At 44.3% G+C, this 25246-nt stretch overlaps 1 protein-coding gene across 10 annotated transcripts in view; it reads left to right on the plus strand.

Moving 5' to 3' along the window:
* The window catches only part of ESRRG (estrogen related receptor gamma), a 511461-nt gene that overhangs the window by 358232 nt on the left and 127983 nt on the right, over positions 1 to 25246 (plus strand). For all 10 annotated transcript variants that reach the window (XM_037069462.1, XM_037069456.1, XM_037069453.1 and 7 more), the window contains 2 exons: positions 2286 to 2701; positions 24978 to 25094. In XM_037069462.1, the coding sequence (XP_036925357.1) occupies positions 2299 to 2701; positions 24978 to 25094 (520 nt within the window). In that variant the 5' untranslated portion in view covers positions 2286 to 2298. The remainder of the gene's footprint in view (positions 1 to 2285; positions 2702 to 24977; positions 25095 to 25246) is intronic.

Consider the following 25246-nt stretch of genomic DNA (forward strand, 5'->3'; position numbering starts at 1 on the left):
GATGAGGATGCTCAGAGCAGCTGTCCTCTGGGTGTGGGGGAGGGAATTCAGAAATGGTGCTGGTGGGCAGACGCCGGAGAGTTCATTGTCATAGCTGTGAGAAATGCAGTGCCGGAGAATGAGGAGGGGGGGACAACCGTGTTTTAGTACCCTAATAACTTCCGAGTCCAGTCTCAGATCATAATGTATGTGCGAGCGGTCCGGTAATTATAAGGTAATAAGTGAAGTGTGGTGGGTGAGTACTCTAAATTAAAAGGGATTTTCAGGGCTGTTGTAAGTCAGCGCCGACCTGCTTTCTTTCAAACGCTGACTTGAGGAGAGTGCTTGGCCCCGAGTGCAGGCAGGGAGAGAGGGAGAGAAATCTATTAATTACAACACTCATTAATGGTGATGGGGACAAGCCACAGACGCAGGAGGACAGGGCACCCTCATTCAGGCTGGTGAGGGGACCAGGCTTTCTTTTGCTGGTTCTTGTGGAAAGGACAACATAGGTGGGGGGGCAAGATCTTCCGGGGGGCTTTCTCCTTCTGTTTGCTTTTCTCACGTCTTGACGCGGCTAAATTTAGAAAGCAGAACACAACGTCCAATGTGCAATATACTGGTTGAGAGGCAGATTCTTGCTCTTGACATGGTCTTCTCAGAACATTCCTGATGGGAAATTTCATGATTTTCTTCATTTTATTTATGTATTTATTTTTAAAGATTTTATTTATTTATCTTTAGAGAGGAAGGGACGGAGAGAGGGAGAGAAATATCAATGTATGGTTGCCTGTCATGAGTCCCCTGCTGGGAACTGGCCTGCAACCCAGGCATGTGCCCTGACTGGGAATCGAACCGCGATCGCGTGGTTTGTAGGCCCGCGCTCAATCCACTGAGCCACACCAGCCAGGGCAATTTTCTTCATTTTAAAGTAGCAGAACCGTGGGGGAAGGGAGACGTGGAGGGGAGCGTGAGATTGGTGCAATGGTAACAACCTATCACTAGATTTATAGTGAAAGAGAGCGTTGCGCCCAGTTGGCTTTACTGTGATGACTCCCCCAAATTTGGGTGAGTGACCGAGACTCTGTGGCATTTCCACAAATCACCTTTCTATTCCAAAGCAGTTACCGAACTCCCTTCCTCAGCGGTCACCTCTTCTTTCTGTAGTACGCTCTTCGATGGTTCTTAGAGCCTGTGCTACAAAAGGGTTTTGCACTATGGCTAAGCAGAAAGATAGCAGGACCAACTATATCTTTTCATCTAATTACCCTTTCCGAAACAGCGTCTCTTAGGGGTCCCACCAAAAAAGATGGGCGGTAGAATTTTATATTGATGTCTCTCTACATTGCTCAATGTCTATGAAATAGAACCTTTTTCATAAAGAAGCAGAGGGATGGAGGCTGTATTTCCTCTGTGTCTTAGATCAATATAAAAGACCCAGTGATGCTTATGGAAGCCTGCTGGCCAACAGTAATCTCAAAGCCAAACACTCATCTGTTCAGTCCTGAAAATAAAAGTTTGATTCTGCTCACAATGAAGTGATGGCAGCATCCGAAAGTGGAAAGGAAAAGGAGAGTGAAAACAAATATAATTTTAGACAGGATGTGGACTTTGCCAGTCACTCCCGCTCCGTGGGCAAATTTAGAATCCAGAGGGTTGAGTTCGATATTGACGGTGGCTCTCCAAGAGAAAGGTAAAATGGAAGGGATCGGACCCCATTGGAGCTTTTGCTTGCGGCCATCTGGGCACTTCTGTGTCACCCTGTCAAGCCCGTATACGGATCACCTTCTTGTACAACAGGAGCTATTGACTAGCATGAGGGATGTCAGGCCGTACTCTCAAAGGGCAGTGTCTTTAACATACAAAGTCTTCTGGGTTTTTTTTCCTCATTTCCATATTTTCTTTCACCTTCTCTATTTTGTTTTACCTTTCCTTTGTTTCTGCCTCTTTTGACCGCTGTNGACGGTGGCTCTCCAAGAGAAAGGTAAAATGGAAGGGATCGGACCCCATTGGAGCTTTTGCTTGCGGCCATCTGGGCACTTCTGTGTCACCCTGTCAAGCCCGTATACGGATCACCTTCTTGTACAACAGGAGCTATCGACTAGCATGACGGATGGCAGGCCGTACTCTCAAAGGGCAGTGTCTTTAACATACAAAGTCTTCTGGGTTTTTTCCCTCATTTCCATATTTTCTTTCACCTTCTCTATTTTGTTTTACCTTTCCTTTGTTTCTGCCTCTTTTGACCGCTGTGTTTGACGCACTCTCCTCCTCTTTTTTTCCCCTGTCTGTCTCTCCCTGAATCACAGGCTTCTCTGCAGAATGTCCAACAAAGATCGACACATTGATTCCAGCTGTTCGTCCTTCATCAAGACGGAACCCTCCAGCCCGGCCTCCCTGACGGACAGCGTCAACCACCACAGCCCCGGTGGCTCCTCGGACGCGAGTGGGAGCTACAGTTCAACCATGAATGGCCACCAGAATGGACTTGACTCGCCACCTCTCTACCCTTCTGCGCCGATCCTAGGAGGGAGTGGGCCTGTCAGGAAACTGTATGACGACTGCTCCAGCACCATAGTTGAAGACCCCCAGACCAAGTGTGAATACATGCTCAACTCGATGCCCAAGAGACTGTGCTTGGTGTGCGGCGACATCGCTTCTGGGTACCACTACGGGGTAGCGTCCTGCGAAGCCTGCAAGGCGTTCTTCAAGAGGACAATTCAAGGTGAGTTTTGGACCTGGGAATCCCTTACCCTCGTCCAACCCTACCTGATGTTGATTGGTTGGTGGGTGGGTTTCCTTAGTTCTCAACCCTGTTAGTCAAGGGTGACTGTCTTAATTCTCTCTTGAGGTCAAAATAGAAATAGATTAAAATCAATAGTGGGGCACTTTAGAATAAAGTGTCCCAGGTCTGCCCCCTATCCATTCTACTTTCACCGTTAAGCTCGAAGGATGGAAACGAAGGACCATGGCCATCCTCGGAGCGATGTAGGTCTCTTAACACAACTGCGCAGATGCACATGGGCTTGCTAGTGCTTTGACCGCTTCCGTTTTTGTTACAGGTGCGTGGGAACAATGCGTACTTTAGACCCGTGGTCTAACAATGCTTCTCAGCATGTGGTCCCTGGGTCACCTGGAGTTTTGGGAATTTGTTAGAAAGGTGAACTCCCAAGGGTCATCCCAGGTCACCTCCCTCAGACTGTGGGTAGGCCCAGCAGTTTGGGCTTGCCACGCCCCTGCAGAGATTCCCACCCAAGCAGGGAAACCCCCTCTCTATTACCATGTTGCCACTGGTTTACCACTGACCACAGTCACCTCACAGTCTCTTGTTGGACACAGCCGACGTCAGTTTTATGACTTTGTGGTGGGCTGGCTTTTAAAGTATAAATAAGATTGTGTTCGTGAAACTCTAACCCCTCTCCATATTTTATCCAAAGATGATTCTGAAGCCCTTCCTGGGCGCATAGAGTAATCGGTCCCCTCCCCTTCCTTGAAGAGCATCTGGCAGGGCAGGTCTTCTCCATCAGAAGCTATGGATGCTCTGGTGACTGTCCTCAGTGGAATGGGTTGTGCCACCTCCTACTTTCTTGGATGTGTTCTGTTACATAGCTTCCTTGACCTGTGGCTCATAAATGCGCCATTAAAGTGGTTACTTAGGGTACATGGTTTTTGAAGACATCATAATACTTACATAATAGAATGCATATTTAAACCTAGCCTTTTCATTGTCTTTCATAGTTATCTTTTAATAGCTATATTTTTATATTTTCTGGATCATCATTGCTATATTTTATTAGCACTTATAAAAATCCTTCTTGTATTTACTCTCATGTATAAGTTGAAGGCATTGCTACCTACCTCACATAATGCTTAAGGGTAAAAGAGGTATAAAATCACATGTAAGTAAAAACAGCTATGGCCTAAATGCAGATCTTCCCCTCGCTTTGGGGCATTGGGAAAAAAAACTCTCCAGCCTGTTTACAAAGTTGCAAAACTTGGGAACGAAAACTTGGGAATGAAATGGCTGGTTCTCACCAGCCATTGTCAACAGTTGTTATTCACTGGAATAATGAAGTTACAGAGCATCTACAATTTAAATTGTTAGTAATTTCATTTTGTTGACTCAGTTTACATAGCTCTGGAGCTCTCTACACAAAGATAAAGCAAATATTTTTGGATAAATTAACAAATACTGTGTATACCAACATATAAAGAAGGTTTTTAGTATGTAAAACACTCCTGTTTTCTCAACAAATATTTTCTGAGAATCTACTAGAAGCCAGACAGCTTGCTGGCTGCAGTTTTATGTTTTACTGTATTTTGTCATGTATAATGTACACTTTTAGCCCAAGTCTTTGATGGAAAAATAAGGATGCACATTACACATGGGTATCATGGTTATTTACCTCACATATACAAAAACGTGGGTACGCATTATACGTGGCAAAACACATTTTATTAAAGCTTTGTTTCCTAATATTTGTGGATAGAGGTTACTTCCTCACCCAAATATCTCCTGCCTTGGGGGAAAACCAGATAATTTGGGGGTGGAGGTGGTGGATTAAACTCTTCGGACCTCAGTAGGTTTTGTAAAGATAGAACAAGTATTTAAAAAATTTCCTGAGAGTGTTTTAAGCAAGCCATCTAGCATAGATATTAATAGCTATGCAGTAGTTACTTAACGAACAATCGCTGGAACCAAACAGTTGGAATTCCGTGCCTGGTTATTCCTTCGGCTGCTGAAACGCTACCAAAAGCTTAACAGGGCAGAGCGCAGGGTGATTCTTGGCATTGATGTATATGCTGCGCTCTGCTCTGCACTGGAGAGGGCACCTTTCACGGGTGTGGAGCCGGAGACAGAGATGTCACTGTCCAGATTAGCACTCTGGACTGGGCCCCCCTGGCCGTGCTTGTAGCTGGCAGCTGGGTGGCACTCGGCGTGGCCACACGGCTAGGGCACCAGCAGGCAGCCCACCACGGTGCTTACTTAGCCCCAAAAAGGCAGTGAGGCAAAAAAAGGGATTAAATTGTGAAAGTATAATGTAATAATTAGGGTGGTAATTATAAGGGAGATTGGAACAGCCCCTCCTTTCTGTGGCCAAATGGTGATAGCAATTGGGCTCCAAAGATGGTCAAAGTGACCGAACTGGTTGTTGTTATCATCTCGGATTCTTATTCAGATCCTGGAAGGGCCATAGAGCCCATTCTCCAGCCTTCAGGCAGCACTGAAGCCAGACTATGTTTGACAGATCATAGCTTCTCTATTCCCCCTTCAAAGCTCTGCAGAGGAGGAGACAGGATTATGCAACTTGCCTTAAGACCCTGTCTTTCCACCTTCTTGCAGCCCAGCATGTTACGTAAGTGGGGTTTCAGCTTGAAACAACGTGAGGAAGGACATGTGCACCCAAAGGCGTGTTTCTTCTTATAATAATTTATTACTAACATGGGTTATACAAGATGTAGCACACACAAATTTTAAAAGTTGGGAAAAATGCTTCTTACATTTAGAGCCAAAAGAACATACATACATCCAGAGTCACACCTTGAGAAAAGTAATGAGAATTTTTCTTTCCAAAGCTGCATGTGATATTCCAGTGGCAAAAGGCAATTAATCATAGATTCCAGTGAAAGTCAACCAGAAGGCATATTTTATTTACTGACTTTTTCAAGTTGCCATTGGAAGGCTATTGAATTAGGTCAGCACTGAGGTAGGTAAAAAATCAAGATTTTTGTTTGTTTGTTTTGTTTTTGCTTTTTTTTTCTGTTGACCAAAATTTTTTTAGAAGACTTTGACAGTTCTAGCCTATAATCCAACAGTGTTACAGAGGAAGCAATGACCTCAATGTCATTTTCTAGGCTTATGAATTTATTCTTTTTTCCTGAATTCTAATTTTGGCCTCAATTCATAAATGAGCAGGCATTATTGTAATTATTATTTTTGGATCTTCTTAAGCTTTCCTTAGACCCTTGTTAAGGAGGCAGGAGAAGAAAAAAAATGTCTTTATACCTAAAAAAGTCAATACACATTTTATTACTTATGTATATTTGTATGGTTAATGTATCAACTGACCCTTCTAGTGCTGGAGATAAAGCCTTCTATTTTTCCCACTTTCAAACGGAGGGTATTATATATCCTTAAAAATATGTTTTTTTAGACATTCGTATATCACAGGTGTGGATTCCTATAAAACCAGGTCCCCAAGTCCCAACCACTCACCAGGCCAGAAACCTGAGCTTCTGTGAGCCCCCCTTTTCTGGGGTGGGGAGGGTTGAAATGGGACACTGCCAAATGGCCCAGCCTATGGCGAGCGCTGCATTTGGGATCGACTTTGGTTGATTTGGGTGGTCTGTCCCTAGCTGACAGTCAGCTCATGTCTCCTCCCCTCTCTACCTCCTGTCCTGTCTTGTACCAAGAGTGGACACTCCTGCCCATGTATCCAAGGCCCACTGACCCCTCCAAACAGCTGCCCCTTGAGTACCCCCTGTACTTGCCTTAGGTCATGTACACCAGCCCCAGAGTCCCATCCAGGACCCTTCCAGAGAACAGACCTGTGGAAGGGTCCTGCAATGAGGCATATTGCAATTTGGAAGGGTCCTGGAAATTCAAGGGGTCCAGGTACTCGGAATTGTGGGGTTCAAGGGCGTTGACTCCTGCTGGGCTTCTTCCCTTAGCCTGTTGATGGCTTTCTTGTACCAGAGATGCTTTCTAAAGCCCAGGACCTTCAGGGCTTCAAGGGGGAGCTGTTAAGAGCCTAAACATAGGCTGTCAACACAGGGTAGTAAAGGTTAGGCATTTGCCTACAAGTCTCATGCTGAAGGCTAGGGCCATCGCCTGTGACTTTGGTCTGCTGACTTCTTCTCCACCCTGAGTTGCAGGCCCGTCCCTGAACAGGGCGGTCAGTCCTAGAGGGCCTTTCCTGGATGTTGCATTTTCTTTGCCATCATGTGCTATTTTGGTCACGAAAATAGAATGCTTGTAGCCCAGAAGGAAATAGGTACTTACAAATTGTCTGTTACATCATAGGAACCTTCCAAAGAAGCATCATAAATTAACTTCTATTTAACTTAGTGTTTAGAGAAAGTAATTACCCTGGTTTGTAAATGGGAGCTTTAAATCTCTAATATGTTCTAAAATTAAAACGAAAATAATATGGAAATGTCTAAATTGACTTGAGGAATCTCAGTGATTTATAAATGTAGATGCAATATTCAATTAAATATTGCAGTCATATTTTCAAAAGAAATACAGTCTAGAATTCATTTGCTTTAACTTGGAGCTTGCTTTAACTTGGAGCTTGCTTTTGTTGTAAGTTTGACTTTTTGTTTTCTTTCCTTGCATTTCATGCCAATTATGTCTAGTTTTTTGAAGTGCATTAATGTTGCCAAAGTATAAATGAGAAATATTAGTCTACTCCCGCTATTTTAGTAGTTATTTTCAGTGTTTATTTCAACAGTAAAATCTACTATTGCAGACTTTCCTTGTGGGTAGAGAATATACATTATGTGAATGGATGTCTTAGGAAATAGTGTAATTTATGGTTTTATTTCTCTTAGTTTTAACTCAGCAGATCCACTTCCTGGCATAAGTTGAGTGTTCCATAGACTGTTCTGACTTTTAGGAATTGGCCTAAATTGTCATCCCTACTGACCTTGTTTTAGAGTTACTGGTCAGCTGGCCTTTTCTATAAAAGGGACACATAGAGACTTGATAGTAAATATCTTAGGGTCTGTTACTCACATGCCTTCTCTGTCACTTACTCTGCTTGGTTTTATTTCTAAAGCTGTTTAGCAGTCTAGAAGCCGTTCTGCGCTTGGGGCCGTATACCACCATGCTTAGGGCTCGATTTGAATGTTGGCCGTAGCGGGGATGAGGGCGAGATAATCTGCTGCAACATCCAGGAAAGGCCCTCTAGGACTGACCGCCCTGTTCAGGGACGGGCCTGCAATTCAGGGTGGAGAAGAAGTCAGCAGACCAAACTCACAGGCAATGGCCCTAGCCTTCAGCATGAGACTTGTAGGCAAATGCCTAACCTTTACTACCCTGTGTTGACAGCCTATGTTTAGGCTCTTAACAGCTCCCCCTTGAAGCCCTGAAGGTCCTGGGCTTTAGAAAGCATCTCTGGTACAAGAAAGCCATCAACAGGCTAAGGGAAGAAGCCCAGCAGGAGTCAACGCCCTTGAACCCCACAATTCCGAGTACCTGGACCCCTTGAATTTCCAGGACCCTTCCAAATTGCAATATGCCTCATTGCAGGACCCTTCCACAGGTCTGTTCTCTGGAAGGGTCCTGGATGGGACTCTGGGGCTGGTGTACATGACCTAAGGCAAGTACAGGGGGTACTCAAGGGGCAGCTGTTTGGAGGGGTCAGTGGGCCTTGGGTACATGGGCAGGAGTGTCCACTCTTGGTACAAGACAAGACAGGAGGTAGAGATACCCTCTCTCCCTGTAGTTCCTTGTGAGCTATCTTGACTAACAAGACTGTCATTCTAGAAGGCTCCTCGATTGCTTTGCAGATCCTTTGTGGAAACTGAATGCGAGTTTTCTATCCCAATGACTTTTGAGTCTACTCTCTCAGTTTTCCGAATATTCTTACCTTTTCAGGAATCAGAATTTTCTAGGCTTTTTCNATTTCCAGGACCCTTCCAAATTGCAATATGCCTCATTGCAGGACCCTTCCACAGGTCTGTTCTCTGGAAGGGTCCTGGATGGGACTCTGGGGCTGGTGTACATGACCTAAGGCAAGTACACACTCAAGGGGCAGCTGTTTGGAGGGGTCAGTGGGCCTTGGATACATGGGCAGGAGTGTCCACTCTTGGTACAAGACAAGACAGGAGGTAGAGATACCCTCTCTCCCTGTAGTTCCTTGTGAGCTATCTTGGCTAACAAGACTGTCATTCTAGAAGGCTCCTCGATTGCTTTGCAGATCCTTTGTGGAAACTGAAAGCGAGTTTTCTATCCCAATGACTTTTGAGTCTACTCTCTCAGTTTTCCGAATATTCTTACCTTTTCAGGAATCAGAATTTTCTAGGCTTTTTCCTTGCTCACAGTGACACACATAGCCTAGCGTGTATCAGCAGGCTTAATCAGAATCAATGTAAATTGAAATAAAGTAGCACTGAGACTGGCCGACAAAAAGCTGCACCTTGGGTTGAATAAAAGCAGCAATTATTTTCAGAGATTAAACGGCATGGTTGATCTTTAATCAAGGAAAAGAAAACAGAAGGAAGCTTAATGATCGTCGCCGTATTTTTGTCCTTCAGCTGCAAGGAACTCGCATCCGAGGCCCCAGAGTCTCTCCTGTCATTTTACATGTTTATTGAACATATCACATTGTGTTAACTGTCTTGTGAAAGTCATCCAAAGTTGACATATCATTTTCACTCTCACTCTTAGGGCACATTTTCCTTTTGGTGACATTAGGGCAGCGCCCACCCCACATAAGGGGTGCGTGCAGGTGGCCTGGAGGGAGGAGTTGAATTTGCAAGGGAAAGTCGCACGTCACGGTACAATGTCTGACCATCGTTCACTACCAAACTAGGGAGAGTTGGCAATGAGCCAAATTAGGCAGACAAAATTTACTTTCCTAACCATATACTTACAAAATGAGGGACTGTCTCTCTTACTGTCTGTCATTTCTCAGTGATTAGAAAGAAGTTATAATATGCATTTTATGTTTGGTAAATTATGTGTGTTTTTCTTTGTTTAAAAGTATTTTGTAGTAGTAACGCCACTAATTCTTAAAAGTACAATAGTTTCAATGAATAAAAGTAGCTTTTATGTCATTTTTAAAACAGTTCTATCCTCATACTGAACTTCTCACATATCTGTCGTGTTAGTATAGTCTTCATTGATTCTATTCTGATATGCCCTCCATTCTACCATCAGAAAAAGTAAGGACATTATTCTGGATTATCATTATGTATGTATTTTATTTTATTTTATTTTAATAATTATTTTCTTTCAAAAAGTGTTCCTCTGCACTCAGAAAATAAAACCCAGTTCCCCATGGCTTACCTGAGCAGTGGCCGCAGAAAGACCCAGAAGGGGAGATGCCCGCCCTTAGGTGAGGCTGTGGGTGGAGCTTGCCTGAGAGCTCCTGCCCTCTCTGTCCTCCCCCCGCCCCCCCACCCCGCCCCGTGTGGTAACACCTCACATCAAGAGCCACCTGGACCACCCAAATGTACCTGCCTGTTCCTCCCCTATTCTAACCTACCTGAGCATCCAGACCTCCTGTGATTCAGTCACTCTCTCTGTGAAAGAAAGCCTGTGCATTGCCATCTCTTCCAAGGACTTCGTTGGCCAGACATTCTCTTGCCTTTGTCTGCACCAGACTACAACTTGCCACATTATAGGGCCTGTCCCAGCATTCCACCCAAACAGTCCCCCACCCCAGGACCTGGGGGAGAAGGCCGCTGGCCTTGTCGACCTGCCTGTGCCTGAGGGACTTTGTGGATGGGTTCCAGTTAATTCTTTCAAAATGCCATTTACTTTCCTCAGTTGGCATGGTGGATTTTGACATTGGTAGTGTTACTTCCTAGGCCACAGTGGGCTGGGACAGATACACGGACTTTCCTTTGAGGACCTGTCACCAGCATTGAGGACCAACAGCCTTGGAAGCCTTTCCTCCATTGCAAGATAGACTTCCCGCGGGAGCTATCTGTGCCTCTTTTAAGATGATAATAGCTTTCGTTTTTTTCCCTCTGGATCCCCTGACCCAGAGCAGAGCCCTGAGAAGTAAGGCTGTTTCATCCAGAGACGCAACCAGCAAGCTACCTTGTAAGAATAGCCCCAGTCTGAGGGGCGCCGTATTAAATGCTTGTGTACAAATGGAAAGAATGAGACATGGTCCTTTATATTCTTATATAAAATGCATGTGCTTTATACATATGCTGAAATAATCATAGGATAAGCCCCTTCCTCCAATCAATTCACAATTGGTTATGGCTAAATCCAGTTAGAGTAGATTAAATGTTTACCCTAAGGGTAGAAAGCAAGCAAAACAAAACAAAACAAAAAACAAAAATGAGTGAGAGTTGTTCTGGTGTCTGAAGTGCCTTTTGATGGGAATAGCATCCCTTTTTTGGGGGGGTAATTAGTTTCAGAAGTTTATGTCTCAGTATTATTTGCTGAATCCTGAGCAAAGGAAACACTACCTTTGTCAAAACTGCAGTTTTGGAAGCTCTGAGGAATGAGGGTACAGAGTCACATGTTTGAGTTTCTTTTTCTTCAGTGTGACCCCCCAGGGCAATGACTCATTTTCTGCTGTATTACTTCACAAACTTAGATGCTATCTTAGAACTGATAAAGCATACACCCTGCATTAATTCACTTTCTTTTGAAGTTGCTGATAAGGGATTCAACCAAGAGAAGGCCTAGTCATTAGAATTCCCTTCCACAATTTAAAAAAGTTTTTACAGGAAAGCAAAATGAGGTGCAGGATATTGGTAAAGTCTTCCAGATTAGACTAAAAGTAAATATATAGGGTTATGTTCGAAACGAATGGTATTTCAGCACTTTAAAAAAAAATTTTTAAGAGGTATGAGACCTTTTATTTATTTTTAATATTTTATTTATTTATCTTTAGAGGGGAAGGGAAGGAGAGAGGGAGAGAAATATCAATGTATGGTTTCCTCTGCCGAGGACACACAATGTATCGTGTGTCCCCTGTGGGGAACTGGCCTGCAACCCAGGCATGTGCCCTGACTGGGAATCGAACCGCGATCTTCTGGTTCGCAGGCCCATGCTCAATCCACTGAGCTACACCAGCCAGGGCAGCACTTTTAAAATTTTTTAAATTTATTTTAATTTTCATTGGGGTAAAAAATACAAAAACACATTGCAAAAAAATGTTCATCTTTACCGTTTTTAAGTGTGTAGTTCGTTGTTGTTAACTGTGCACGTGTTGTTGCCTCGGGAAACGGGAAACTTCACCTCGGGAAATGGAAACTGTGCCAACTGGACGAAATGCCCCATCCCCCGTCCCCCCTCCTCCACACAACCGCCCACCTTTCACCGGGTCTACATCATTTCAGTGCCTCCTCCTCTGGGTGGCACCCTGTTGTGTTGTCCTTTTTGTGACTGGCGTATGTCACTTAGCATAATGTCCTCAGGTTATTCAAGATGTAGTGTGTGGCAGGGTTTCCTTCTTTTTTTAAGGCTAAATAATATTCTGTTGTATGTTGAAAGCACCTTTTCTTTATTCATTATCTATCCATGGACTTGAGGTTGTTTTCCCGTCTTGGCTAATGTAGATAACGCTGCCAGTAACATGCAGGCACACGCATCTCTACAGGATCCTGTTTCCACGTTTTGGATATATGCCCATAAATGGAATGGCAGGGTCCTAGGGTATTTCTGTTTTTAATGTTTTGAGAAACCACTGTACTCTTTTCCGTTACGGCCGCACTGTTTTGCATCCCACCGGCAGGGCACAGAGTTCCAATTTCTCTGTATCCTCTGGGACTTACTTCCTCCTCTTCCTCCACTTCCTCTTCCTTTTCTTGACTTTAATCCAATGCCTTTGTACCTGTACTAGATAGAGAATGTTTTATCATCATCATAATGGAGATAGTCACTTTTAGAGTGCACCACACATTGTTCAGAATGCTTTACATTAGGTATCTCATTTAATGCTTTACATTAGGTTTCTTCCTTTACATCATTACATTGTATATGTAGAACTTCAGGCACAGAGAAGTAATTGCCTGACACAATTGGGTCTCAGACAATCCAAACTCAGGGCCTGTTCTTAACTCCCTCCTTCCCCTGCCTTGTGTATTTTTAAAACTTTTAACGTACTGAATAATTTTAGAATGAATTTTTCATGAGAGATTTTAGTCCATGGGCAAAATCATTTATTCAGTTGTTAAATATGGGGAGTTGGGAATATTCCCAAAGTTATGGTTAGATGATAGTAAAAGTTTATAAAGAGGAGGCAGTCAAATGTAAGTCTCCAAAATATTTTTTATAAATAATTTTCAGAAATCCACTAAATAGGAAGTTTGAGAGTCTGCTCTTCAATGCCACCATATCCGTTTTTTGTCTCAGTTCCCTGGGTTTTATCTCTCAACCTTCATTTCACTACCATAGTTTTAGTTCTTCGTTTAGATTCTAAAATTGTGCTTCCACAGGCACCACTGATAACACTTCCTAGACTCTTTCACTTTTGATTTCGGGAGAAAAGAAGGTACCTCGCCTCCCTTGTTGACGTGAGCACAGTGGTTCCCTTGCATTAACTTTGTGACCACAACAGAGGACAATACAGAATTGATTGTTTTCTTTTTTCTAAATGATGATATCAGTCATAGGAAGGTAAAACGTCATTATGTAAACGGATCTGTGTTTTTATTTTTTTTTAAGATTTTATTTGTTTTTAGGGAGGGGAAGGGTGGGAGAAAGAGAAACATCAATGTGTGGTTGCCTCTTGAATGTCCCCCCTGGGGACCTGGCCCGCAACCCGGGATGTGCTCTGGCTGGGAATCAAACCTGCGACCCTTTAGTTTGCAGGCTGGCACTCAATCCACTGAGACACACTGGGGAGGTGGAGCTGTGTTTTTAAAGAATAAAAGTTAAATTCTTGGGATTAAATCTTTTAAAAATATTTTGGTTTGGAAAAAAAATAAACAACCATATTTCTCTATACTTTTTAATAAGGGCATCCTGGATAATAAATACTGAGTAGAAAGAGTAGGAAAAAAAATTTAGTACAAGGAAATCTTGATTAATTTAGACTTTAGAGCTTGAAATCTGAATGCCCTTTTAGAGTAAATCTGAAAGGAACCCGCAAAGTTACATTCTGGTACCTATTTCAGAGGCAAGTACAAGAATCTTCAAATGAGAGAATCTTGCTTAAAATTACAGTATGTCCTTGATAGCACTGGGTTTTTCTCCAAAGCATCTTCACTTCTCCTGAGGTACCCCCTTGCTTCCGGAACATCCTCACCATCCCCCAGAGTCTCCAGAACGCATTTTGTCTGGAGAACAATTTCATAAAGCCAAAGCCTTCTAACTCATTCAGCCCTTTGCTCTTCTCAGATGTTATCAGTTTACTAAGATTCCTTTTTCAGTGCCTGTGCCTAGCATGTGGGAAGCCCCTTTACAGGTTGGTAAGCAAGAAAGGAAATGAGGGATAATAGATTGTGTTGTTGACCGTTGCCCCTTGTGTCCACATGATTGAGACCAGAGATCAGTAAACCAAACCCATTTGCTAAAGAACATTTTATTGGAGCGGAACCACGCCCACCTTGTATCGTCCATGTGGCCTTTCTACTTCTACAGAGAGTGAGGGAGTCCCACCAGACCCGAGTGACCTGAAGAACTGAAGTATTTGCTATCTGGGCCTTTGAGCTTTGTCAACCCAGGCATTAATACGCAGAGGAGAGTTCAACAACCTTCAGGAGAGGAGGCCGCCCTGCCCCACCTCCCCTGCACCCACTTCAACCGCAAGCGCCCCACTCTCCCCTGCTATGGTTTCGTCTGTGCTCTTCCTCCCTGAGAAGATGCCACGCACTCTTCTGCCAGCCCCAGCAGAGCAGAGAGTGTAGGTGCACAGTTTTTATTTCAAGAAGAGAATCTTCAGGCACAAGCATTACCCCTTAGCAGCTTGCATTGCTATGCTCCTCTAGTTTAAATAGAGATCAATTACCATCACTCCTGCCAGGCAGGATTTCCCCAAATCATCCCAACGTTGGAGGGTGCAGGTAGACACTTGCTGAACACGTGAACTTGGTCTTGAAGGAGGAATCTGATATCCATGTCTCTTTCCAGACGAAGTTCTGAGCACATGGAGTTTATTCTAGAACAGAAACACTTAGGGGCATCATTCAGAAAGGATGTGCTTGTGTTGTTTATGGGACCAAGAAAATCTAAAGATTGGTATGAACTCAAGTTCCTAGTTAAGAGTCAGTCGCTTTTGCTGCACAGAGTGTGATCCAAATGCCTCAAACACTTGTCACATGGACTCAGTGTTCCACTTGGCAACTGTCACTACAAAATGCACTGACAGACATGTCTTCTGTCCAGAGAGAGTGGCTGCAGGAGACCTTATTAGCATTTCTTTCTTTCATCAAGATTTTGTTAACAAAACTTTTCTCTGGTTGCACATTTTAAGAGATGGAGATAGGCAAGGTTGTATCAGATTGTTTAAAATTTGTAGGCAGAAGAAGAAATGGACCAGTACATGTTGGGTACTGAGCAGAGCCCATCTGGGGGATCGTGGGTAGCTCAGATATAATGCCTTCCTTGGGACAGGTCCTCTGTGAGCTCTTCTGTGAAGACTCCTGGGCCAGGCTCCCTACACTGTAAGAGCTCACAGACGAAGATGAATCAACCTCACGCAGGTGATGTCCCACCCTGCGGGGGTGTCTTTTCCAAGAAGGTATCATCATGTCCAAACTAAAAACATTGGCTTTCTGCACAGCTTGGATGAGCAATATTTATATTCTCCATCATTTCATCAGTGAATGTATTTTTACTATACACATTATTCTCTCTTCAATGCACTTCAGAACACGCCTTCCTGATGATGGATGACATTCCGCCCCCCCCCCCATTGGGAACAATAGCATTATTTTGGGATCTTGAAAATGCATTGTTTACAACCTGCCACCTGTTGCTTTGGTGACAGGTCTGTTTGGTTTCTGTGGAGTCACACTGGCCACAAACCATAGCGGCCCAGAGATAAGTTGAGGGATTTCTCTTTGAGGCGTTGAGAGATTCCATTCCCTTGAAAGCAACCCTATCCGCTCCCGCAGCTGCCCTCGCTCTGTGAGGCTGACGACAACAAGACAATGCCACCCTCACCCACCTCGGGCAAGCACCAAAATTGCCTCTCCAGCCAGCAGCCTCAGCCACCACAGCGGCCACACACAGAGCACCCCTTAAAAGATAGGGATCCCCTTTTTATTTTGATCCCACACAGCACTCCACGACTTTGACAAGGTAGAGTCGGACAGCGTTGCCTCTTGGTTAAGAGCACGGGTTTTATCTTAAGATTTTCTTTTTCAATTACAGTTGACCTTTAATATGATTTTGTGTCAGGTTCAGGTGTACGGCGTAGTGGTTACACAATTATATACTCTATAAAGTGTGCCCCCCAGTAGTGCTAGCACCTAGCTGGTGCTCTGCATCGTTATTACAATATTATTGACTATATTTTCTATGCTGTAGGTAATATAATCCCCATGACTCTTTTGTGACTACCAATTAGTACCAGTAATCCGGTCACCTTTTTCACCCACCCCTCAGTAACCTGCCCCTCAAGAGCACAGGCTTTAGATCCAGAGTGCCTGGGTTCAAATCTTGGTTCAGGCTCGTGTTAACCATGTGATGCTGGATGAGACACCTCTTTTCTTGGGCCATAGTTCTCTCACCTGCAACATAGGGGTTCAAAGATGTAAAGCATAGCCCTGGCTGGTGTAGCTCAGTGGATTGAGCACGAGCCTGCAAACCAGACGATCAAGGTTCGATTCCCAGTCAGGGCACATGCCTGGGTTGCAGGCCAGTTCCCGGCAGGGGCCAGTTCCCAGCAGGGGATGCACAAGAAGCAACCATACATTGATGTTTCTCTTCCTCTCTCCTTCCCTTCCCTTCTAAAGATAAATAAATAAAATATTTTTAAAAAAAGATGTAAAGCATATAGACAACTGCCTGGCACCATTAATGTTTATTGTAGGTATTGATGAGTCAGTTTGAATGGGTGCATTTAAGGAGTCTTTGCACCCGTTACTGAATGCCAGGGTGTTTGAGTTTTAGGCTTTTCTCTGGTGAACTAGCCTGTATCTTTTTAAAGAGGCTCAAGTCGTCATAGGTAAGTCATATGTGGTCACCTGTGTGGTCTGCATAAAACCAGGGCTGAACCAGCTGGAATTTCAGGTCCCTTCAAAGCCTAATAGCTAATAAATCTGTGTTGCTTTATGCCAAGCACTACACTATTGGTGGGTCACTGTCACTTTTATTCTGTGATTTTGACTATGCTTAGATTTTTTTTTAATGAATAATTTTGGGCAAAACGTTAAAACAAGGGAATGAGGAACAGGCTGGCTAAAAATCAAGTTGACATATGAGTGCTTTCCATGGGTCAAAAACTTGACCGTGGACACAGGGGTCCACAAGGGCTCTACGTCCTCACCTCCAGGGACCGTAGAGCTGGGACAGGAGGTGCACGGGCCAGTAGACACACACAGTAGAGTATGTCAAATGGAAAGAGAAGGGCTCACCTGAAGGGGAGGGTGAGAAGAGCTAGTTAATCCCACAAGGCCCCCTAACTCAGTCTTGTGGGCCCCGTGAGAGCTTCATTGAAGAAATGAACATGGAGTGATTCAGTGCGGATGTCAGACAAGGAGGTGGGCTTGGGAGACGGCCAGAAATGGACCTGGGACTGTGGCAAAAGATAAGGCTTGGCGAGATGTTTGAAGAGTTTTGCAAATGCTTTTCTCTCAGTTATAATCAGATCGCACAAAATGACGGGTAGTCTATGAGCTTCGATAGAATGGCAGGGAATGTTCTCAAGGAGACAGGGATGATGTCTCAGAAATTCACTTCTTCAACCGTTTGGTGCTTTTAAAAATGACATGAATTATTATACTTTTTCCCCTCTTAGTATCTGTAGAATGTAGCTACATATACTGGAGTTGTGGGAAACACAAAATCCTGTCTCAACTTTTCTGGGTAAATAGCATATTCTTTTCATACCCCAATGTCCAGATTTTGGTCTTAGAGTCCCAGTGTTTCCTAAACAATGGGCTCTGACAATGTTTCTCCCTTTCTTCTCAGAAGGAAAAACACAAGTATATGTTATTTTCATATCAATATCTGTGTAATGCTTACAAAGTGTATAAAGCAAGTGTGATAATTCATCTTCTGTCGTTCAGCAAACCGAGAGTAATACAGTTAAAGGAACTAAGTGGAGTTCCCTTGGCTAATAATGGTAGAGCTGGACTTGGAAGCCAGCTCCGTCACTTCCTTTCGCCCTCTCCTGTCCTCCTGCCCTCATCCTCAGATGATTTCCTGAACCACATGCAAGGCAGGATGCTAAGGATGGGCATACAAGGACATTCCCCCTCCCCCACCTTTTTTCTTTAGATGAACATGCACAGTGCCTCATGTTTAGTGAATAGTTGAAGAAGTAAAGTGATAAAGGAATGACTGTATTTACAAATTTGGGAGAAACTGAGGTGGGATATGTTTTGTTTAAACTGGAAAAAAAATTCTGTGCTAAAAGATAGCATCTCATTTCACAGCATTGTTTTTCAGCTGCACCATTTTTTGTTGTTGTTGTTGTTGTTGTTCAACAATGGGGCATGCAATCTTGTGGTTGGATGGACGGCACGGGGAGGCGTGGTTGGGGGTGGTGCCTGTGGTTGGCCCACCTGCCCAGCCCGGCTCACATGACGATGAAGCCGGAGTATGTGCTCTTGGCCTCCAGTCACTCGACGTTGCTCAGGGCTCGTAAGTCTGTCTACGGCTGGCCTTCTTTCTGGTCTTTTTTTCTCACAGGCAAAGCATTATGTCTTCCCATGGATGCGCTTCCCTGTGCAAATGCAGCATGTTTGTGCCCACGTGCCATTATGGGTCTTGTGTACGATGTTTGTGATGATCAGACTCTAATCCTGTAGAAACCTAAAGAGCCAAATATCAAAAGACCTTTCTCTATACCCACCTGTCTCCCACCTCATTTTTTAGGAGTGAGAGGGGCAGCGAGAAGTGAAGAACGTGAGATCCTGGCATGACCTCGTGTGTGCACCTGCTTTCCTTGGTGCAGGGTGTGACTTCACCTGCTGGCCAGTGCTCTCCCCCCAGGGCAACGTGCCATGGCCCGCGTGTTGCAGGTGGCCTGGTGTCCCAGTAGCAGTCTGGCACTGTCCCTCTTTGTAGTAACGTTGGGCATTGTCTTTCAGGACGGAGGCGGGTTCTCGATTCTCGAAATATCTTCAACAATCCGGAGAGCTTTGAAACTCTTAGGGAGATTTAAAACTTAATAATGGACAAAAATCACTTGGTGTCATGTCTCGTGACAAAGAGGGCAGTCAGATGTTCTGGGTAAAGATGAATGAAGTGTAGTTTGCCCCCTCCCCCATTACGCATGGTGGTTCTTGGGGCAGTTCTGAAGAAAGCCTCAAGTGTTTGAAGCAGTCCTTTGGGAACAGGTATAATGTCTCTAGGTAGTTTATTTTGAAGTCTAACTTTGGGTGCTTTCTTTGGAGAAAACAACACTCAACTGCACATTGATGGACTTCGGACTTTTTACTGCATATATCTAATCAGTTATTATTCCATACTGTATGATCTCAGCTACAGATGATATAGTTTTTTATTTATTTATTTTTTAAATTTCAGGTAGAATGAGCAGAATAGCTAGAAACAAAGAAGCATGAAAAACAAGAAAGAAAAGGAAAGGGAAGTTATCTCTGTATAGAAAAAGACCTTTACTACCATACACTAGAGGGTTTTCTTTTGTTTGGGGCGTTTAAAGCAAAAATACTGTAGATGATTGCCTGCATGTTTTTAATGCTCTGTAATTGTGTACTGAGGTAATCCCATTATTTTAAAATCACTTAATGTTGGAAAACAATTGGATAAACCTCACTAGGAGTGCCCTGTGGGTCATCGCAAGCCATTTGGTTCTGTTAATAAAATTAAAACAATTGGGGAAAATATGCAGATGCTTTCAAATGGGCTCTATAATCGTCATGTCCATAATATCTGTGCTTACGAGCAAGAGGGCGTGCTCAGAAACTGCACCAAGCCGAACGCAACATTACTGCGTACGAGTGATGTAAGTCAGGGGAAAAGATTCGCCATATATTTCGATTTGGAGGTGCCATGCTAATTTGCATCATTCAGCCCTTTCCCTGCCAAACTGTAAAAGTCCATTAAGTGACTGAAAGGAATATACAAATTATCCACTGGCTCTCCGGGCTGTGGTTTTACATATACCCTGTTATTCCCTCCGCCAGCTAGCTGCAAGATTCTATTAAGCAGTAAGGGAGAAAATTATATTGCCTGAAAACTAATTGTACAAAAGACTCTGAACTAAGGAATGGGATCCCAGGACTTTCTGAAAAGCTGCCAGGCGGTGCCTCTTGTCAGCCTCCCTTAACCCCCACCGCAGCCTCCAGGCCGATTTTGGTTCTCTCTCAGCACAGCCCACTCCCCCAGCTCTGGACAGAACTGGGGAAATCCTCGGCCTCTCCTCCTCCCTAGCTGCCCGATTCAGTCCCCAGGGCCACTTGACAGGCGTGTGCCAGTAAAGCACAAGCAGTGATCCAAGAAAAGTCCATGTCTGCAAGGAGCCTCAGAACCGCGGACACTAACTTGTGCCTTGGCCCGCACACCAGTGGTCTGGTGCGGACCGTGTTCCAGGCGCCCAGAGCTGCTGTTGGAAATGCTTTAGTGCAGTTTCTACTTTCATGAATCGAAGAAAACAAGTGCCCCATCGAGATCACAAGTTCTGTGGGGAGTCATGTCTTTGAGCCATTACCGAAATAGATGGAACGTTGGTACCCAGGTGCTGGGGGCAGCATTTTTTTTTTTTTAAATAAATGCTTTGTTTATCGAGCAGTAAACACACCAGGGAAGGTTTTTCAAGGGCAGCATCTCTGTGGACTCTCACAAGGATCAAAGACCTGGTCGGCCAGTGAGCACAGCCCACAATGAGCTGAGCCCCTCAATGGGAGGGCTTGGGAATGAGAGAGGTTCTCCTCCAGCAACTGTGCACTTGAGGGGGGGGTGTCGATTTGTTTCTCAGGAGGTAAACCGGCATTACTTAGTGAAATCCAGGTTATCATCCATGTATGTACGTCAAGACAAATTTACTGAAACAGGACGTTTGGCTGAAGGATACCCGATTTCATTGTAAACCATTTCTGCTCAGTTAAGCTGTAGATACGTGATTTATGAACACACTCAGGAGCACTGTGTTTTCCATCTCTTCACAGTGAAATTCTCACAACACCGGTGTGTTTCCTGCAGTGGTGGGAGGAGGCCTTCACCTACCCGTAGTTCTTGATATGTTTTTTTACAGCGCAGTTCAAGCCTTTGCACCTGTCTGATGGTTTCACACACTTCCCAGAGCCTCAGCTCTGTGTTTGTGGAAGTGCACGTGTGAGCATGTGGTCGTTCTGAATGCACAGCCATCACAATGCTTGGTTGTCTGTTATTTGTTGACGCGTCCTGTCTCCTCTGTAAGGCCGTGGGCTCCCTTGGAGCAGGGGCTGTGTCTGTGTGTCCCATCCCAGGGCCTGCCACCAAATTCCAGGCTCGTTGAAAAGCACCAAGGGTTCAGCAGTGAACAAGACAGAGTTCCCCCATCAAGGATTCATTCCAAGACACTATTAGAAATTCTCCTGCCTTTACATTTCTCTTTGTCATTGAAGAGTTATGGAATGCACTGGAGAGAGAGGAAGCTGGAATGGTTCTTGGTGTGTGGTCTAAGTCTCCTGTGGCAATTTGACAATCTGTTTTATGAAGAAATTTTTAAATCTTTACGCACTTATTCCTAGAAGAGTCATTCATAGATTTGGCTGCTATTGTTGAATCGCTTCTAACTATATTCTCCAATGTGGCTACAATTCCGAGAGTACCTATTTTGGAAAAAAAAACAAGCATTATAATTAGATAAAATTAAATAGCTCATCTATCTGTATTTCATATTTTCCTTTATTCTTACCCTATTCATATCAAGATGTGCTTTTATTTCCTTTGAAGCTACTTATAGCTTTTTTGCTCTTTGCACTCTTTACTCTAGAAGCCTTTGGATTTTATTTCGTTTTTTTCCCCGAGAATCTTTCTTTTGCCGTGCATTTGCATTGTTGTCAAAGGTACTTTTCAAGATTTTGAAAATTAATTGAATTTTCTTCTACTCTTTTGGATTTGGAAGATGATTTTCCTGGTGCCCTTGCTATGGCTTCTAACAGGATCTCCAGTTCACTTGATCTTGTGGGTGTTAATTGCTGCATGACAGCGCTGTAATTGACGTTCATAGAAATGACCTTGAGATAGCAAGATGGTATGAAGTCATTCTAGGGGTATCACTTGACTCATGCACTGATTTTTTGCGGAAAATTTCTGTACCGCCTTAGAAATGGTTCTTGCCCCCGGCACCTTACCCTCTAACAGGTAACATGCATGTGGAAAGGTACAACACAACACGACATGCCTGGATAGCATGACGGCACCCACCGGAAAAGATAGGAGAGCCCAGCAATCATTTTCTGCTAGGATGGGCTGGGCTATTTTCATGAAAGATTTGACTGGAATTTGAGTTGAACGGTGAGACAGAAGTAATTTTAGGAAGAAAAGGGGGGCAAAGACAGATCGTTCTCAAGGAAGTCTGAAGGACACAGCAGACAGGAAAGCATCCCGTTGGCTGCACCAGGAAGCCATGCAAGGTCATGCCTGTTGTATGTGTGGGAACGGAGGTGAACACTTGATGTGTGGGGACTTTGTTAGCCAATCTAAAGCAGATATTTAATCTTGGATGCCATTGGGATTTATTGATTTAAGGAAAATAGGGTGGTGAGTGATCAAAGCAGCACAGGAGGCGGAGTATGATAGTGGCAGGGATGGGCTGACGATCACGCAGGCAAAGTGCCCGGTGTGGGGGTGGCTGCCACAGCCCAGGGGTGAGGTCCCCAGGCCTGGTTCAGGTTCCTGTCGGAAGCTGTTGTGAGGGACGAGGGTATACGTTTCACAGAGGAAGAGGCACCAGTTTGAAAGGAAGGATGATTGTGTGGAGGGTGCGGAGAGCGGGGTGGATGGTAGAGCATCCCAGTCAAGGTTTGTAGCACTAGGTTCAAAGTGTGGGACCTACTGCTCAAACCACAGCACTAGAAAGTGACCCGTTTCCCTCCATACTGACTTTACAAGCATAGTAACGGCAAGAAGTGCTGTTAGGGAAACATTTTTCTTTCTAACTAGTCACTGTTCAGCTTCTCCAGAGAAAGCAAAGACCTGGGTTTCTTTTTAAATAAGTAATGTGGAGGGGCCATGTAGCTGGAAGGTTCTGGTAGTAGAATACTAATTAACCCCCAGGAAATTACTAGCAACGCTCTCTTGATGCCAAATAAATTTTCAGTGGTGGTTAAAGAAACTCTGCCGTGGAAAATGGTTTATCTGAAGTTCATATTCTAAATCCTTTAATTCTTGCACAGGACCCAGCCGGTCTGGTTCCCCTGATTTATCCTTGGCTTTCTATGAATGTAGTGTGAGCGGCACCTCTGAGGGAGGTGGTGGGAGGTGTTTCTGTTGATGCAATTAATATTACTCTTATTATTTAACCTCTTATGTTAAAACAGTAGTTGCTTTTATTCATCCAAACACCCTGAATTAGGATGCTAATTTAGTCAAACGCTTTGGATAGGCTTATCTCAAGTTATAATGCACGGCCTCCCTCCTCCTTTCCCCCCACCTTTTTTTACGTTATGCCCACTGAACCAATTTTCAGTAGTTATAGGCAGTTAGGTATTACTTCCTGTTGAATTAGCAGGGGCTGAGACTGTTCGTCTGTGCAACCCTGCCATCCACTAATGTGATATTTACTGAGGAGACATCAGTCTGGAGAAAGGTAGTCAATATAAATCAGTGTTTACAAAGTGTGATTAACTCTGAAATATTTCATCAATGCCATGGTCCCAGGCAGACTCTATGCTAATTACTAGAATCGGCACAGGTTTCAGGGGAGTTGGACGGACCCTGGGCAGCGCAGGCAGGAACAGCAAAATTGCAATTATGCTCCAACTGTCTCTGATGACAATTTATGCATTTGGTGTGATGACCTCCCCCCTTCCCAAGAGGGCAATAAACAGAATGCATTTTCATTAAGATACTAATGCACTTAATCACAAGGGGAAAGGCTTGGGAAGGGAGGGAAGACCTTCCAGCCCTGTGTGACGGAGCTGATGGGGAGAGAGGCTTCTTTTTAAAAAAAATTATTGATTGATTTGAAAGAGAAAGAAGAAGAGAGAGATCTGTTGTACATGTTTATGCATTCACTGGCTGCTTCTTGTATGTGCTCTGACCTGAGATCAAATCCGCAACCTTGGTGTAGCGGGCGGCCCTCTAACCGACTGAGCTGCCCGGCCGGGGCCAAGATGCTTTGGTTTAACGGCAGGTTGTTTACAAAGGTCTAGGCAGGGCGAGGGTACATACCACACGCTGCCGTTGTGACTAACTGAAAAAGAAAAAAAATCAGGTTAAAGTGACCGTTTTCTTCTGGCTACATATCATTTCAAATGTGTGGGTACTACTGCGAGTGATATAAACTCTAATAGTAAAAATGCAATTTCAAAGCAGTTTATTCTTACTTACAGCACTTTGATGGGGCTGGGATGTTTGGATTTCATTATGCAAATAGTGTAACAAGCATGATGATGACAGTGACGATGGTGATGAGGAGGAGGAAGATGACTGTGGTCACGATTTACCAGTAAGAAGCGTTTACCGAGCATGAAGTTGTTTTGTAAAAGTTGTCAGTGTGACCACAAGAAGCCGGTGACTTCAGCCACTGCCCTCTCGGAGCTGCCCGTGGCCCCGCATTAGCCGGCAGATTATTTATCAACACGAAGTTTCTGTCTGAAAGACAAGAAGCCTGGTGCATCTCAGTGTAGTCGCCAAAAGAAGTCTAGGCTTGATGACACAAGACGGCAGTTTTGATGCTTGTGGTTTTGTGGGAATAATCTGCTTTGAAATCTCTTTTGGATCCTAAGACCCTGGAAGACTGGACCTTTGCCTGAGTGCACTGGGCATCCTGATTTAAAAGCTCATTTTAACCAGACCCCTGTGAAGAGCTTCGCCAGCTATCTTTGCACTGTTCAATGCATCATCTGTGCTTGTCACGGAGCATCCAGCCTCATGACACCAGTGACTTCCTCAGGAAGCCCATGTGTCTTTTTTTTTTTTTGAGGGAAGGGGGCCGGAATCACATGGCACTACCTTTGGGATGCTAATATTTCCTGGGTTTTGCCTGTCTAACATCTCCTTTCCTCCCCACCCTGTGTTTTAGGTAACATAGAATACAGCTGCCCGGCCACGAATGAATGTGAAATCACGAAGCGTCGACGCAAATCCTGCCAAGCCTGCCGCTTCATGAAGTGTTTAAAAGTGGGCATGTTGAAGGAAGGTAAGGCCCCTTGCCGGGAGCCCAGTGCTTTGGGAATGGGGGGGGGGGGCGCGCACAAGGAATTGCATCAAGGTTAGAGAAACCGGGACGAGAGGGGTCACAGTAAGTACCCTGCCTCTGATGGCAGAATGCTCCTTCTTTACCTGACCTTT

The sequence above is a fragment of the Sturnira hondurensis genome, unplaced genomic scaffold (genome assembly GCF_014824575.4).
Source record: "Sturnira hondurensis isolate 20B ecotype Veracruz unplaced genomic scaffold, ASM1482457v3 Scaffold0018525, whole genome shotgun sequence".
NCBI lineage: Eukaryota > Metazoa > Chordata > Mammalia > Chiroptera > Phyllostomidae > Sturnira > Sturnira hondurensis.